Source organism: Leptopilina heterotoma, unplaced genomic scaffold (genome assembly GCF_015476425.1).
Source record: "Leptopilina heterotoma isolate Lh14 unplaced genomic scaffold, ASM1547642v1 Lhet_108, whole genome shotgun sequence".
Taxonomy (NCBI): Eukaryota; Metazoa; Arthropoda; class Insecta; order Hymenoptera; family Figitidae; genus Leptopilina; species Leptopilina heterotoma.
Genome location: NW_025110825.1, coordinates 587,428 through 605,042, shown reverse-complemented (window position 1 = coordinate 605,042; position 17,615 = coordinate 587,428). Strand labels below are relative to the sequence as shown.

Genomic DNA, 17,615 nt, shown 5'->3' with positions numbered 1-17,615 from the left:
TCAATTATTTTCAAAAAATTTTTCAATTGAATTTTATTAAATTCTTCTCGTAAAATTCAATTATGTTCAAAATTAAAAAAAAAAATTCTCTTCAAAATACCCATTATCTTTATAAATTACAAAATTCTTCCTCAAAGTTCAATTATTTTTAAAAATGTCAATAAAATTCTTGTCCTAATTTCAATTATTTTCAAAAATTTTTCTCATTTCAATGATTTTCAATATCTACTATTTTAATAAAATTTCTCAAAAAGAATTCAATTATTTTTAAAACAATTTTATGAAAATTCTGCGCAAACATTTAATTATTTTCATAAATAATAAAAATTTTACAGGAATTCTATTTTATTTACAAATTTTTTTATTTTCTTTGCAATAATGCAATTATTTTCATAAATAATAACTTTGTTTTTTAGAGATTCAATTATTTTCAAAAAATTTTTCAATTGAATTTTCTTAAATTCTTCTCGTAAAATTCAATTATGTTCAAAATTTTAAAAAAATTCTCTTCAAAATACCAATTATTTTTGTAAATAGCAAAATTCTTTACTAAAGTTTAATTATTTTTAAAAATGTAAATAAAATTCTTGTCTTAATTTCAATTATTTTCAAAAATGTCAATAAAATTTGTGTCCTAATTTCAATTATTTTAAATAATTTTTCACATTTTAATGATTTTCAATATCTACTATTTTAATAAAATTTCTCAAGAAGAATTCAATTGTTTTTTAAAACACAAAAAATGTTATTAAAATTCTACGCAAATATTTAATTACTTTCATAAATAATAAAAATTTCACTGGTATTCTATTATTTACAAATTTTTTTATTTTCCTTGCAATAATTTAATTATTTTCATAAATAATGAATTTGTTTTTTAGAGATTCAATTATTTTCATAAAAAATAATTAAAAATTCTAGAAAATAATAATTAAATTGAAATGATGAAAATAGTTTTAAAGAAGTAGAATAATATTTATTTAAGAAAGAAGTTATTGATGTTTTTGAATAATTTCACAGTAAATAATTTTACAATAAATAATATTACAGTAAATAATTTTACAATAAATAATATTACAGTAAACAATTTTACGTAAATAAATGTAACAGAACATTTTTAGCTACCCTAGCTAATTTTAATTTCTAGTGTTTGTAAACAATTCAGATTTCTATTAATCAGATTTATACGAAAAAATTTGTCTAAAAAAGTGGTAGTATAAAAGTAAAACCAAAAAAAGAAGAAAAACACTTTCTGAAGAATCCCTCAAATATGCGATTAGCTGAACACTTCTAATGCAATTTTTTTTTGTAGAAAAATGTTTTCTGGTTACGCCATTGAAAAGGGCAAAGGATGAGAGGGTGAAATGCGAGCAAGAGAGAGAAGGATCGAGCGAAGCAAAGCGAGAGTGAGGATTGCAAGGCTGGCTTGCTATAAGCTTCAAGGGGTGAGTAAGTGTGAGAGAGAGAGAGTGAGTGAGAGAGAATCGAGATATCACGCCTGACCCCACGGTCGTCGTGTACCGCTTCCTCGCGTCCTCTTGCTGGCTCGTTGGCTGGCTCGGGGCGAAAACCCGCACGTCGCACCACTACAATGCTCTTCCAACAAGTCTGCCAGCCAGCCAGCCAGCCATCGTATACCTGATACTCGCTGTTACTACTATTACTACTACCACCACTACTACTACTACTACTACTACTACTACATTTATGCCACTAGCGCTACTGCTGCTACCATTACGATTCATGAATGAAACCCACGTGCAGACACCACGTGTTTATACCAGTGACCAAAGCACTAACATTTGCGGCCACTCAATAGAACTTTGTGCCGAGAATAGAAATTCAATTCTACACGTCATGAACGATGATGCGATGGGCAAAAGTGTTCAAGCTTAATATCTCCCTCTGTTATATATTAGAGAAAAGCGCTCGTTGTACAAACTTTTATTAATTGCAAACAAGAAAACAGTGTTTATTTGTCAAACAGTGGTTTTTTGTCAAAAATTAGTGACTTTGTTGTCACTGGTTTTTGATAAAAAAAAAACCCACTGTTTTCTTGTTTAAATTTTCAAAAAAAATTTCTCCCTTTTTCTATTGTGAATTAGAAATCACTTTTTACGAATTTAATTCACCTTCTACTAAAACTACTAAAACTAAGCACTAAGACTATTAAAGCTACACGAAGATAATTTTACTACTTTTATAGTCGAAAATTTCCGGTAAAGCATTTCTGGTCATTTTTACTACTTTTGGAGTCAATTTTACTACGTTCGAAGTAATTTGTAAAAATTAGTAATATTTACTTCGAACGTAGTAAAATTTACTCCAAAAAATAGTAGTAAATAGTAGTAAATAGTAGTAGTAAATTTTACTACGTTCGAAGTAATTTGTAAAAATTAGTAATATTTACTTCGAACGTAGTAAAATTTACTCCAAAAGTAGTAAAAATTACCAGAAATGCTTCACCGGAAATTTTTTACTATAAAAGTAGTAAAAGTTACTTTATATTTTTCTCCGTGTAAAACTAATAGTAGAACCCAAGTCGAAATTTTGACTCTCTCTTGAACCTCTTTACCCTCCTACTTTTCAGAATTTAGGAGAATCAAAAGAGGTAGTTTGCATGCAAATAGAAAAATAAATAATTTATTGAATAATTCAATGTTCATTAAAATTCAATTCTCATAAAGAATTAAATCAACAAAATTTTTAAATAATTGAATTCTTCTTGCGATTTTTAACAAAATTTTTAAGAAAATTATAAGCGTTTTCCGAAATTTGTATAGAATTCTTTGAAACAATTCAATTATTTTAAAAAATGTTATTAAAATTCGTCAAAAAATTCAATTATTTAAAAATTTGTTAATAAACTTCTTTGTGAGTATTCAATTTTAAGAAACATTGAATTATTCAATAAATTAGTTATATTTGTATTTAAAATTTTAAATAATTGAATTCTCGAAGAACTCTTTATGATAAGAATGTAATAATAATTATTTTCAAAAATTTTAATGAAATTCTTCGTAAAAATTCAATTCTTTTCAAAGAATTTAGAAAAAAATTTTTCGTAGATGTTTAATTAATTTAAAAAATTTTAATAAAATGTGTTAAAAGAAATTAATTACTTAAAAATTTGTTGGTAGAATCTAGAATTTCATGTTTTTCAATCAAGTTTAAGAAATTTTCAATTATTTTGTAAATTATTTTTTTTTTTGTATTTTTAAACTAAACAATTGAATTCTCGTAGAATTTTCTATTAGAAATTGATGTAAAAATGAATTGCAGTTGAAATTTAAAATAATAATTGAATAATAAATGAATAGTTGTTAATTTTTAGAAATAATTGAATTTTGAAAAGGTTTCAAGTTAAAATCTTTGAAAATTTGAATTTTTCATACTTTTAACTGACAATTCTGTGGAATTTAAAAAAAATAAAAAATTGAATATTGTTACAGTTTAACAACAATCAAAATTTTCAAAGATTATAATTATTTCTAATAAATTCATAATGAAACACTTGTAATGTTTAATTATGAACTAAATTTTTATTTAAAATTCAATTTTAAATCAATTCTTCTTAGAAAATTCTACGGAAATTCAATGATTTAAATATAAAAATAAATAATTTATTGAGTAATTGAATGCTTCTTGAAATTGAATTCTCATAAGGAATTTTTTTAAATAAATGAATACTTTTGAAAAATTTTAATAAAATTTTGAAGAATAATTACATTTTTTCGAGAAATTTGAATGAAAATTGTATTAAAAATAATTGAAATTTTGCAATAAATTTTATTATTCATGAAAATAATTAAATCCTTTAGAAGAATTTTATTATTTTTGAACAATATTTAAGTTTTGCAAAGAATATTATTACTCTTGATAATTGAATTTCTGCAAAAATTTGTAAATTTTCCAAAATAAATTTTTTTTTGTGTTTTTAATTGAAATTCTTCTAGCAATGCATTATTTTTAATAATTTTTAAAAAAGTTCTTTGAGAATTTTCAAATTCATTTTTTTTACAATTTAATTTTCCTAATTTTAAATAATTCGTAAATTCTTCAATTAAATATATATTAGAAAATAAAAAATTCAAATAATTTCAAACATAAATCCGCAACTAAATTTTCTCAAAAAAATTAATTCCACAGAATTGTTAGTTAAAAATACGAAAAATTCAGATTTTTAGAAATTTTAATTTAAAATCTTTTCTAAATTGAATTATTAATAAAAAAAATTCACGTCCTCATGCTTTTAATATTCAATTATGCTCTAAAATTTTAACTGAAATCAATTTATAAAATAAATTTTTATTAGTAAATTCTGCTAGAATTCAATTATTCAAATAAAAAATAAACAATTTATTAAATAATTGCATGTTTCTTAAAATTCAATTCTTTTGACAAGTTTTAATAAAATTTTGAAGAATAATTACATTTTTCAAGGAATTTGATTAAAATTGAGCTGCCGGATCAAAGAAGGGCACATAACCCATTTGAATTACATTGGTTATGTGCCCTTCTTTGATCCGGCAGCTCAATTGTATAAAAAAATAATTTAAATTCTGAAATGAGTTTTATTATTTATGAAAATAATTAAATTCCTATAAAGAATTTCATTATTTACGAAAATAATTGAATCCCTGTACAAATTTTGAATGATTGCGTAGAAATTTATAAAAAGTTTGTAAATAATTGAGTTCTTGTGAAATTTTTATTATTTTATGAAAATAATTAAAGGTTTGCGTATTATTTAAAAACCTTTTTTTTTAAATAATTGATTTCTTTTTAAACATTTTATTAAAATAGTAGATATTATAAATCATTGAATAGAGGAAAATTTTTGAAAATAATTGAAATTTCGCCAAGAATTTTATTAAACGTTTTGAAAATAATTGAATTTTTGCGAAGAATTTTATTACTTTTGAAAATAATTAAATTTCTGCAAAAATTTGTAATTTCTCCAAAAATTCTCCAAATTCTATTATACAATTTACGAATTCTTAATAATAAACAGAACAAACAGAAATTTGAAGAATTGTTGTTCTTGCAGAGAAAAGTACGAAGAAAAAAAACTAAATTACTAAAAAAAAGCAAACGTTACAAAGAGTTGATAGAGTTAATAAAAGTTAGTAAATTAGTAAATTAGTAAATTTGTAAATTTGTAAATTAGTAAATTAGTAAATTAGTGAATTAGTAAATTAGTAAATTAGTAACTTAGTAACTTAGTAAATTAATAAATTAGTAAATTAGTAAATTAATAAATTAGTAAAATTTATCAGTCATTCATTAAAACTCATTCATTATTAAAAAAATTGACAATAACAGGAAGTAGAGAGAGAAAAGAAAAAAAAACATTTTACTATTCATGAAGAAGCAGAAAATTAAGAAAAGTTGAAAGTTAAAGAAAATATTTGCGAGTTTCTGTGAAAATTCCAATTTGCATTCATTATAGATCAGAGGATAAATTAAAAAAAAAGAACTTTCTTACACAATTTCCAAGCAAGTAAAAATAAATGATTCCAGTGAAACTAGTAAAAGTTTATATATACGCTAACTATGAGAAATAATAATCTACATAAAAATAATGATGGAAGTTGTTATGGTCACTAAATTAAGTGCTGGAATATTGCAACTTTTTTTCCAAGATCTTGTATTAATTTAAAAGCAACTGATTAAAATATTTAACAGATAGTTCTTGTTCTTGTTGTTGTTCTTGTTTGTTAGTATAATAGCTTCAGGACCCTGGAGGAATTTTGATTATATTATTTATAATAGATCGACAAAAGTTTGTTTCAATTTCCTCTATACATGTATATATACACGATTATGTATTGTGTCCTCTATGATATAACTTATTAAATGTATCATCCAACTACGCTTCCTCGATAAATAAAAAATCAAACAAATAAATATTCAATAAATATTAAATTATTAATGATTATTATCTATTAATGAATCTATTTTAATTACTCGACTTTAAAAAACTTAAACTAGAAAAATATTCCGTTTTTTTACGAAATTTTAAATATTAAAAATTTAAAATAATAAATAAGGGTAAAGAGAATATAAATTTTCCATTTTCCTTTTGCAAAATGTTAAATATTTAAAAAAAACAAATAGCTACTGCTTGAGAGAATTTTTAATTTGACAAATATTTACAAATTAGAAATTCATATATTCTCTTTATGGAAAGAATCTAAAAGAAATTGCATTATATTTTTATGAGGAGACAAACCATTCTGTTTTTAAAAGCTTTTTGTTTTAACTATCTCTCTCTCTCTCTCTCATTCCCTTTTTTCTAAACCTGAAATTTTTTAATTCTGAATACTTAAAATATTCCTGCTTTAAAAGTTTGATATTTCAAAGCATATAGACAAAGTTTCTAAAGTGAAAAGTTTTTCTTTATTTTTTTCCCTTAAAATATGCATTCGAAACTTTGAAAATTAACAATTCTAATTTGTACAAGATTTTGATGAATGTATAATAGTAAAAATTATAAAAAGAAAAAAGAAAAGAAGATAATAATAAAAATAATAATAAAAAAATTAATAAAAATCAAAATGCCAATAAAATTGAAAATAAAAATAAAAACAATAATAATAATAATAATAATAATAATAATAATAAAAAGATCTCCAAATACAGAGATTCGAACACTCCTTTTAAGTGTTAGAAATCCGCCACTCCATCCACCAGACCAACGGACATTTTTCTGACCAAAAAAAAATTTATAACTTCCGGGATTCGAACGCAACCTCTCAACGCCAAAAGTCCGCCACTTTAAGCACCCGACCAAGGGACATTTTTCTAAAATGAAAAAATCCACAACTACCGTGATTGGAAAATGCAAAAAAAATATCCTCAACTACCGGGATTCGAACGCAGCATCCCAACACCAGAAATCCGTCACTCTAACCACGCGACCAATCTTTCGAAACTCGTTTAGTTACACAGCCATTTTTTTTGTCTATTCCCTCGATCAAAATCCAAAAAACGAAAGTAAAATCCCCATTGAAATCGTAGTCGTAAAATCGGAAATTGAACCAGACAGGCGCATCGTCGTCTTCTATAAGAGGGCAAAAAGAAAAAAGAAGAAGAAGCAGCAGAAGGAGTGGAAGAAGAAAAATAGAAGATCTGTCGTTAAGTTCGCGGTGAGTATTCTCCGAGTGGATGTTATCCGCGTGTCTGCCGATTCGACGCGGGACGCTCGTGTAACCGGTGTTGTTCTGCGCATAAAAGAGCAGTCTGCGGCGAATCCTGGTGGAGGTCGTGAAGCTCATCCTAGTCTGGTGCCCGGAGACAGATATGGCGAACACGAGCGTATAGAGATAGAAGATAGTGGTCCTTGAAGGTATATTGCCATCCGTATATACGTATCTATCTTCACATACATATATATACACTATATCCACCACTACTACTGTAGCAGTGGATATAGCGCCATATTCTATCTCTACTACTACTACTACTACTATAGTAGTGGTTATAGCACTATACATATACACTATCTGCTACTAATACTACTACTACTACTACTACTACACTGTATACATATATAATATATAGACAGTGTAGTAGTATTAGTAGCTATATATAATAGTATAGTAGTAGTACCCATATACATACCAGTATAGTAGTATTAGTATTTGTAGTATTAGTAGCTATATAATATATAAATATATACATATATAGTCTAGTGGTGCACTGCAAAAAGAATTATCTTAATTTCAGATGCTTTAGCAAATATCTTATTTTTAGATGTAAGATACAATTTTTCTATCTTACGTCTTATTTTAAGATATCAAAAAAAACACCTGTTTTTCCAGTGTTTACATAACTGACAAAAATTCCATTCTATATTTTAGTTTCCTAACTTTATCCTAATTTTAATAAAAAATATTTACTTCTTTCTTATCCTGCTAATAAATTAAATTCCTGCAAGAAATTTTATAATTCATGAAAGAATTTAAATATTCATTAAAAATAATTGAATTCTTTGGGAAGAATTTTATACAACTTTTTAAATAATAATTGATTTCTTTCGACTAATTTTATAGAAATTCTAATTTAAATAATCCAATTCCGAAGAAATTTTTATTATTCATGACAAAAATTGAATTGTTACGATGATTTTTACAAAAATTTTTTTAAATAATTGACTTCTGTTTGGAAATTTTATGAAAATAGTAGAAATTAAAAATCATTGTATTGCTAAAAGTTTTTAAAAATAATTAAATTTCCAAGAGGAAATTTATTACTTTTAAAAATAATTGCATTCTTGTGGTGAATATTGTTAATTATGAAAATAATTGAATTTTGTGAATAATTTTATTGAAACGCCTCAAAACAATTGAATTTTCAGAAATTATTTTGTAATTTATCGACATAATTGAATTCTTTCCAAGAATTATTTATGAAAATTATTGAATTTTTGGGAAGAATTTTATTAAAATCTTAAAGAATAATTGAATTATTTTTAAAAAATGTAATTAAAATTGTATTTAAAATAATTGATTTCTTTCGAACAACTTTATTACAATATATAATACTTATAAAGAATATAGTTGCTAAAAATTTTATTAAAATTTTTAAAAATAATTGAATTCCTAAGTAGAGGTTTTTTATCTATGAAAATAATTGAATTATTACTAAAAATTTTATTAAAATGTTTAAGAAGAAATAAATTTCTGTGAAAAATTTGGTTATTTATAAAAATAATTGAATTCTTCATAAGAATTTCATAAACATTGTGTTGAATAATTAAATTTTTCAAAATATAATAAATATTATGAAAATTTTATTTTAAATAATTGAATTCTTGTGAGAAACTTTATTTTTGAAAATAATTAAATTTTTCGATTAATTAATTTAAAATAGTATTAAAAATAATTGAAATTCTTCGAGGAGCTTTGTTATTTCTGATAATAATTGAATTCTTGTTTAGAATTTTATCAAAAATATTTTTAAAAAATAAAATTTTCATAAAAATTTTTATTATTAGTGAAAGTATTTGAATTATTATGCAGAATTGTATAAACATTTTGTTAAATAATTAATTTTTTCAAAATTTGTTTGAAAATGGTATTTCTAAATTAATTGAATTCCTGTAAAAATTTTATTATTTATAAAAATAATTGAATTTTGCAAAGAATTTTATTAAAATTCCTTCAGAATAATTGAATTTTCGACAATAATTTTGTTATTTATCTTTAATAATTAAATTCTTTCGAAGAAATATTTATGTAAATAATTAAATACTTGGGAAGAATTTTATTAAAATCTCAAAGAATAATTGAATTATTTCAAAAAAATTTCAATTACATTGTATTTAAAATAATTGCTGTTTTTCGAACCATTTTAGTAAAATATTTGAAAAAAATTGAATTCCTGGGGAAAATTTTAATATTTTTGTAAATAATTGAATTCTTCCCAAGAATTTAAAAAAAACATTCTTTTAAATAATTGATTTTTTCGAGGAATTGAAATTAAATTTTTAAGAATAATTACTTACATTTTTTGATCAATTCCTGTAAAATTGTATTAAAAATAATTGAAATCCAGCGATGAATTTTATAATTTATTAAAATAATTGAATAGTTACTAAGAATTTTATTAAAATTTTCAAAAATAATTGAATTCCCGAGAAGAATTTTATTATTTATGAAAATAATTCAATTATTGAAAATATTTGAAAATAATTGAATTTCGAATGTTTATTAAGAATAATTATTTGAATTATTAATTAATTATTAATAATTATTAATTGAATCGTTTAAGAATTTGATTCTAATTTTTGAGAATAGTTTTTTGATTTCTAATATTAGCGAATTTAAAGTAGTGGAATTTCTCAACGAAAAAAAAAAAAAAAAAAAAAAAAAAACAGAAATATACTCCAACGCCGGTTTAGCGGACTTTTTGGGTTGTGATTTATGATTTTCTTTCCGCTAAACCGACGTTGAAGTGTAGTAGCTTTTAGTGGCTGAAATCTAAAAAAAAGTACCCAAATTGTAGCATAACGTAAAAAAAGTAGTAAATAGTAGGTTTTAGTTAATGCTTACGTTAGGGTAACGTTAGACTAACTTTAGGCTAACGTTAGTTAACTTTATCTAATGCTTAAGTTAGACTAACGTTAGACTGATGTTGACCAACGTTAGGCTAACGTTAGACTAACATTAAGCTAACGTTAGACTAACTTTAGGCTAACTTTAGTTAACTTTATATAATGCTTAGGTTAGACTAACGTTAGACTAACTTTAGGCCCTTTAGGCTAACTTTAGTTAACTTTATCTAATGCTTAGGTTAGACTAACTTTAGGCTAACGTTAGTTAACTTTATCTTTTGCTTAGGTTAGACTAACGATAGACTGACGTTAACCAACGTTAGGCTAACTTTAGGCTAACGTTAGTTAACTTTATCTAATGCTTAAGTTAGACTAACGTTAGATTAACGTTTACGAACGTTAGGCTAACGTTGACGAATGTTAGGCTAACGCTAGTTAACTTTAGCTAATGCTTACGTTAGTCTAACGTAAGGATTAGCTAAAGTTAACTTTTCCACCTGGGTATATATAGTTTAGTGTTACATATAGCATAGTAATAGTGGTAGTAGTAGTAGAAGTAGACAAACACAGTGAAGAGAGCGGTGAGTTGGTGGCGGTGACGGCGGCATTGGCGACGGTGTATAGAGGGCGCGGGGTGGCGGGAGGTAAGAGGCGGTGGCAGCAGCTGGGGTGGGTGGGGTGGAGCGCAACATCCAGCTCTCGCTCTGCACTGCATCTACGGCGACTATCGCGGCAGCACGCGCCGTGTACCACGAGACCGACCCAGAGACCTTCGCGACCCAACCTCACCCTAATCTATCTCCGCGTCGTGCCGTCTAACCTCTCACACCGTGCGCTGCTTATTCAGGGGATTCCCTAGCGCGTCGCGTGCTCTCTCCATCTCTCTCTCTCTCTTTCACACACTTACTCGTTCACTCTCTCTCTCTCTTTTAACCACTTACCTAATCGCCCACGGGAACTTAAAGAGTGTCCACGTGTCTTCCGCCATTTTTAATCATTCGCCACCACCACTTTTTCAAAAATTACCACATTTTTTTGCTACTATTTCTAAAGTGATTATTTATTTTCCAGTGATTTCTTTTTTTTATTCTTCAAGTGATTTTTGATACTTTTTCTTTTTTCGAAATTATTCTCTTGTTTTAATTTATTTATTATTAATTCCGATTTTTGAGAATTCCTGTTTGGAATTTCCCTTTTTGGAAAGATTTATCCCCTCTTTTGAAAATTTAGTTTGGGAAAAAAAAATTTATTTTTGAAAAGGGTTGAATTTTATTGGTTTATTCTCTTTCCTTTCTTGTTACTTTGAACTCCTTTTCCTACCATTTTAATTTCTTTTCGAAATTTTTTTTTTCCTTGTCACCCTTTTTTTTTTTTAGTTTTTGTTGTTGTTTTCGATGATTTTTGAGATCAATTGATGTAAATTGTTCGTGAAGTGACTCGTGACGTGATCGAGTGAATACACCGGTTGGTTTACCACTCGATGACAGCGGTACAACCGCGATGTAATTGCTCGTTCGACAAGAACGAGGTGCGCTCGCGCGTTAGCGCGTCGCCGCAGTAAATTAACGTCACAGTTGTACACATTTTGCGAGAGAATCGAGAAGAAAAGAGAATAAATCGAAAAATAAAAGAGTGGGGACAACAATTTCTCCATATATATACAAAAAATCAATTATTTCTTCGCAGATCTTTTCTGTTTTGAAAAATAAACATAAAAAAAATCGAAAGTTAATTCGATATAAATTAACGGTCGGAATTTTCGAATTCGCTCAAGAAAAAAATAATATTCCTGCTCTGGAAACAAGAATTTATTCTTAATTTCCCCCCATTTTCAAGTTCTTGAAAAGTACTTTTCGGAATTTAAAAAAATTGGAAAAAATAGAAACTGAGGAGTGAATTATTTTTTTTTTTTTTTTGAAAAAGAAGAAGTGGGTTTTCGAGGAAAGAATTTCAAGAAGGCGAACAACAACGTATAAAGAGAAGGAGACGTATACCATGAGCGACGGCATAGTCGGTGCAATTACGATCAGTTTGTTCGGTATTAAAGTTTATTGTGCGCTGAATTTAATTGTGTGAGTGTGAAATTTTTGCAGTTTTTTTTATATTTGATAAACGGCTCATTCCAGGAGGTGAGAAGAAGAGGAGGGGGAGCATGGACGCTGGATACTCAATGCTGAGTGGCGATCTCGACGTCTCCAGGATGTTCGACCAGTACTCTTACAAGGTCAGTGCTTTTAGATTGTTTTCTGAGAGAGTGTTAAGAGGGAGAAATAATGTCTTTTATAAACGAAGAGCGCAAATAACTTATATGATGGTCGTTTTAAAAATACTGTTTTTTTTTAAAGAATTACTTATAGAAATATTTTTGTTTTTAAACAAAATGTTTAAACGAATACAAGAAATATTTAAAAGAATACAAAATGTATTAATAGTATTTTAAACAAATTGTTAAAAAGAATACAAGAAATATTAAAAATAATACAAGAAATATTAAAAATAATACAAGAAATATTAAAAAGAATACAAGAAGTATTAAAACGAATGCAACAAATATTAAAATGAATACAAAAAGTATTAATAATATTTTAAACAAACTTTTACGAATACAAGAAATATTAAAAATTAAAAATAATTTTAAAAATATTAAAAAGAATACAAGAAGTATTAAAACGAATACAACAAATATTAAAAAGAATACAGAAAGTATTAAAACGAATGCAACAAATAATAAAAAGAATACAAAAAGTATTAAAACGAATGCAACAAATAATAAAAAGAATACAAAAAGTATTAAAAAGAATACGACAAATATTTAAAGAAATTAAAAAAATATCGCTCTTTCTGTTCTAAAGCAAAATGACCTGAAGTTAGTTAAAAACTACAGGTTAAAAAATTAAAAGTAGAAAAAAAATATTAAGAAAACATACAATTAAATTAAATTAGCAGAAACATAAAAAAATTTTTAAAATTGACAAAAAATAAAAAAATAATTTTAAATTATAGGTCAACATACTAAATACTAATGATAACAAAATTTCAGGGCAAAATACTAAAAAAATAAGGAGGCTAAAAATCGTAAAAAAGATAAAAGATAAAAATACTGATAAAAAAACTAAAAAAAACATAAAAACAAAAATAAAGAAATAAAACTTCTAAATTCTAAAAAAATAAAAGTTTAAAAAACCTAAACTAAAAAAAAGAAATAAGACGAAAGTAAGAAACTGAAAAATGCTGAAATAAACGGAAAAGACAAATAATAAAAAAAACTGCAGGTCCAAATACTCAAAAATGCTAAAAAACAAATAATAAAAAACTGCAGGTTAAAATACTAAAAAATGATAAAAAACTAAAAATAATATAGAATAAGTAAAGGTAATAAAAAAAGTGCAGGTCAAAATATTAAATAGAAATTTAAAAAACAAAAGAAATTAAACAAAATTAAAACAAAACTAAAACAAAAGAAAATAAAAGAGTTTAAAAAATAAAAAACTAACAAAAGTTAAAAAAGATTTAACAAACTACAGGTAAAAAATGCGAAATATGTACTAAAAATAAAAAACCTGCAGGTCAAAATAATAGAAAATGGTAAAATACAATAAGAAAATAAAATTTAAAAAATACAGGTCAAACCCTCCAAAAAAAATAAATATAAAACAAAAAATAAGAAAATTAAACATTGCTAGAAAAACTAAAACAGCAAAAAAAAATGCTGAATTAAATACTAAAAAAACCAAAAGTCAAAATACTAAAAAAAATGCTGAAATAAACAAAAAAGACAAAAGCTAAAAAACTGTAGGTCAAAATACTAAAAAATTCTAAAAAACCGAAAGATGATAAAAGATAATAAAACACAGGTCCAAAAATCAAAAACAAAAACCAATAAATTGTTAGAAAAACTAATGAAAGAGAAAATTTAGGTCAAAAATTTATATACACAACAAAAATAATTCCCATATTTAGGTCAATAACAAATACAATTTCAAGGACTATCGAGGGTTGAAAATTTATATAACCTAAAGAAAATCTGAAAATTTTTGGTCGAAAATCAGACAGATGGGGTTAAAAATTCAAACTTAGAAATTAGGTCAAAAATTAGAAACATAGTTAAATGAAAAATATGAAATTTAGGTCAAAAAAGTGACAGTTACGGTTATTAATCCAAAATTGTAATTACATTTTAAAAGTTCAGTAATTTACTTGTTAAAGATTAATATACTTTATAAAACGAAAGATAAAAATTTAATCTTAAAATTTAGGCCAATAATTTTAATTTACAGGTCAATTGGTGAAAATAATCACGAAATGTATGCCAAACGTTATAAATTAAAGGTCAAATATAGTTTAAAAATATTATACACAGTTAAAAATTGCAAGTTAATTTACACGAAAATAGAAAAATTTAGGTCAATTCAGGTCAATTCGGTCAAAAGAATATAGTAGATAACAGAATAAATAAAAACGAAGCAAAATAAATGTACAAAATATTAAAAATAGTTACAAATTAAAATATTATTTAGTTAATTAGGCTAAAAAGACAAATAAAAAAATTCCGGTCAAAATTTACATGCGAGTATAAAATTTAGGTCAAATTAGGTCATTTAGGTCAATATGAAATAATAGTCAACTTGCAGAATAAATAGCAAAAATAATACAAAGTACCGTAAATAATAATTACAAATTAAGCATTAGTTAATTAGGAAACAAAAACGAACGGAAAATTTTAGGTCAAAATTATTATGAGAATGAAAAATTTAGGTCAATTCAGTAAAAATAATAAATAGATAACAGGCAGCATAAATACTAAATGATGATATAAAAATTTTTAGGTCAAAATTATAATGAGAATGAGAAAATTAGGTCAATTCAGGTCAATTGGATCATAATAAAAAATAGATAACAGGCAGAATAAATAATAAATAATAAAATAAAATTTTGTAGGTCAAAATTATTATTAAAATGAGGAATTTAGGTCAATATAGGTTAATTCGATCTAAATAGAAAATAGACAATAGGCTGAATAAATAATTAATAAATAATGAAATAAAATTCTTTAGGTCAAAATTATTATGAGAATGAGGAATTTAGGTCAATTCAGGTCAATTGGATCTAAACAAAAAATAGACGACAGACAGAATAAATAATTAAATAAAAAATTTTAGGTCAAAATTATTGTGAGAATAAGAAATTTATATCAGTTTAGGTCAATTGGGTAAAAATTAAAAGTAGGCAAAAGACAGAATAAATAATAAAAGTAATACAAAATAAATATGCAAAGTGCTATAAATAAATTTTAGTTAAAAATTAAAGATTACTTAGTTAATTACGATAAGAAGACAAACAACAAAATTTAGGTCAATATTCTCAAAAGTTAATTAAAAAATAGTTAATTACAAATTTCTCGATTCAAATTGCTTGAAGCAATAACAATTCACAATTACGTGATGATAAACTATTTCTCAAAATTGTAGCACTATCTTCGATTTTGCAAGTTGTGTACGCGACTTCTCATCAATATTTCAAGCAGACACTATTCAAAACTCACACAGAATCATAAATTAGAAATACGGGAATCAGTGCGAGATATATACGATAACTTTTGCGATGTAATTATGTCAAGTAATTATTAGTTTTCCAAATAGTGGTAAATGAGATTTTGTCTTCATTAAACTAAATGTGAAACTCAATGAGGAAATGAGATTAGTTTCCCGGTAATAAGAAATTATAACAAACATTTCATAATTACATTCAACTAATGCACGAGTTATTAAAACTTATTAATTAACAATTTTTTTTCTCTCTCGTTCAGCGTTTTCTTTCTTTCTTTTTTTTTTAAATAGTGAAACTTTCCATGAATAAAACTCGAGGTAAAAAAAAATATATATGGCTTTATTAATTTAACTTGAAACTTCTGAAAATTGAAATGGATTTGAAAAGTAATTACCGATAAAAAAAAAAATTAATTATTAATAAAAGTAAAGTATTCTTCATACGTGGGAGTTAACGACGTTTTTTTTTAATAAAAAAGTAAATTCAAATTGTAGTGTTCGATAATAATTTTTTTAATGTTCGAAATTAAAAAATTGAATGTAATTAAAAATTAAATGCATTAAATTAGCAATTAAAAATTTGCTAATTAGAAAATTTTAATTAGAAAAGTTATTTAAAAAACAATGATATAATTGATGGAAAAATTGTTAATTAAATATTGTCATTTAATGTTGATTCAAGTAATTATGTTTCTAATTAAAATTATATAAGGATCGGTAAATAAATATTGAAAAATATAGTAATGAAATTTAAAAAAAGTAATATTAATATAAGTTTATTATTTTTTTATTCAAATATAAATAATAATAAATAATTATTGAATAATAAACAAATAATATTATTAGTTACATTTTTCGTTTTATAGATTTATTAATTAATTAAATTTTTCGCTTGTTAAATTTATTAATTAATTAAATTGAATTCAATTGAATATAATTAAACTAATCTTAAAACAATGCTAATAATTTTATTATTATATAATTGTTTTCTACTAAAGGAAAATAATTTATTGAATTAAATATTTTTCAATTAAATTTAATTAAAATTAAATATTTTAAGACCTTGTAAAAATATTTAATTTAATAATTCAATTGATAACGGACGTAAAATCAATTAATCAGAATAATTTATTATCACTGCAATATTTCGCTAATTATAAATAAATAATTAAAATTTGAGATCGCAATTACTAGTAAATAATTCGAGAATTTACAAATATAATTAATTTCCTCCAATAAACGATTTTAATAATTAAAATTTTTAAAAAAAAGTTTTTGGTCAAACATACGTTGATTTAAGACACCAAAAATAAAAAAGATTGTCAAAGCGAATTCTTGATATTCCTTAATTAAGAGTTTCATCATAAGGTTCAATTTACATTTTTATAACAAATTATAGAACTAGCTAATTATGCTGTCAAACGAATAGGTTGTTATGGAAAGTCTCTGTAATAAAAGTTTCACAATTGCATATGCAGCGTAATTGCCTCGAGCTAAGTAGGAAAAGAAGAAAAGTTTCACAATGTTTCAAGTCATTTTTTTTCATCTTTTTTCCCCCTCTCCCTCCTCCCTCTCTTCCACCATTTTTTTTTCTTTTTCATTCCTCTTTTTTTAACTTATAATAAGCGTCGATAACTTTAAAAAAGTTCTCTTATATAGAAGATTCTTTTTTAAAATAAATGTCGAGCGAAATTACCTTTTGCTTGGAAACTTGTTATTTTTAAATCAGTTTCAGTCTTGGAGAATTTTCTTATCATCGTGCACTTTACGCTATTAAAATTTAATTTAAAGTCAACTCTTACATTTCGATATTAAATGGAAATTATTCCATTTAATTACAAAAAAAAGGGAAAAAAAGAAATGAAAGAAAGAAAGATGATGAAGAAGAAGAAGAAGAAGAAGTAGAAGAAGAATGAGTAGAAGGAAAAAGGATAAAAAAAGCTTTCAAAAATAATGAAAGACGGTAGCTTTAGATAATTGAAGTTTTCCTAAGGAATAATGGATTAATT

General features: G+C 24.5%; 1 protein-coding gene across 2 annotated transcripts in view; it reads left to right on the top strand.

The window, feature by feature from the left end:
• The first annotated feature begins 11,553 nt into the window (after positions 1 to 11,553).
• LOC122502820 (TOX high mobility group box family member 3-like) overlaps positions 11,554 to 17,615 on the top strand; it is a 476,754-nt gene continuing 470,692 nt past the window's right edge. The window contains exons 1-2 of one of the 2 annotated variants that reach the window (XM_043613088.1): positions 11,554 to 12,098; positions 12,187 to 12,284. In XM_043613088.1, coding sequence (XP_043469023.1) covers positions 12,056 to 12,098; positions 12,187 to 12,284 — 141 coding nt within the window. In that variant the 5' untranslated portion in view covers positions 11,554 to 12,055. The remainder of the gene's footprint in view (positions 12,099 to 12,186; positions 12,285 to 17,615) is intronic. The other variant, XM_043613095.1, reaches the window with a different exon arrangement.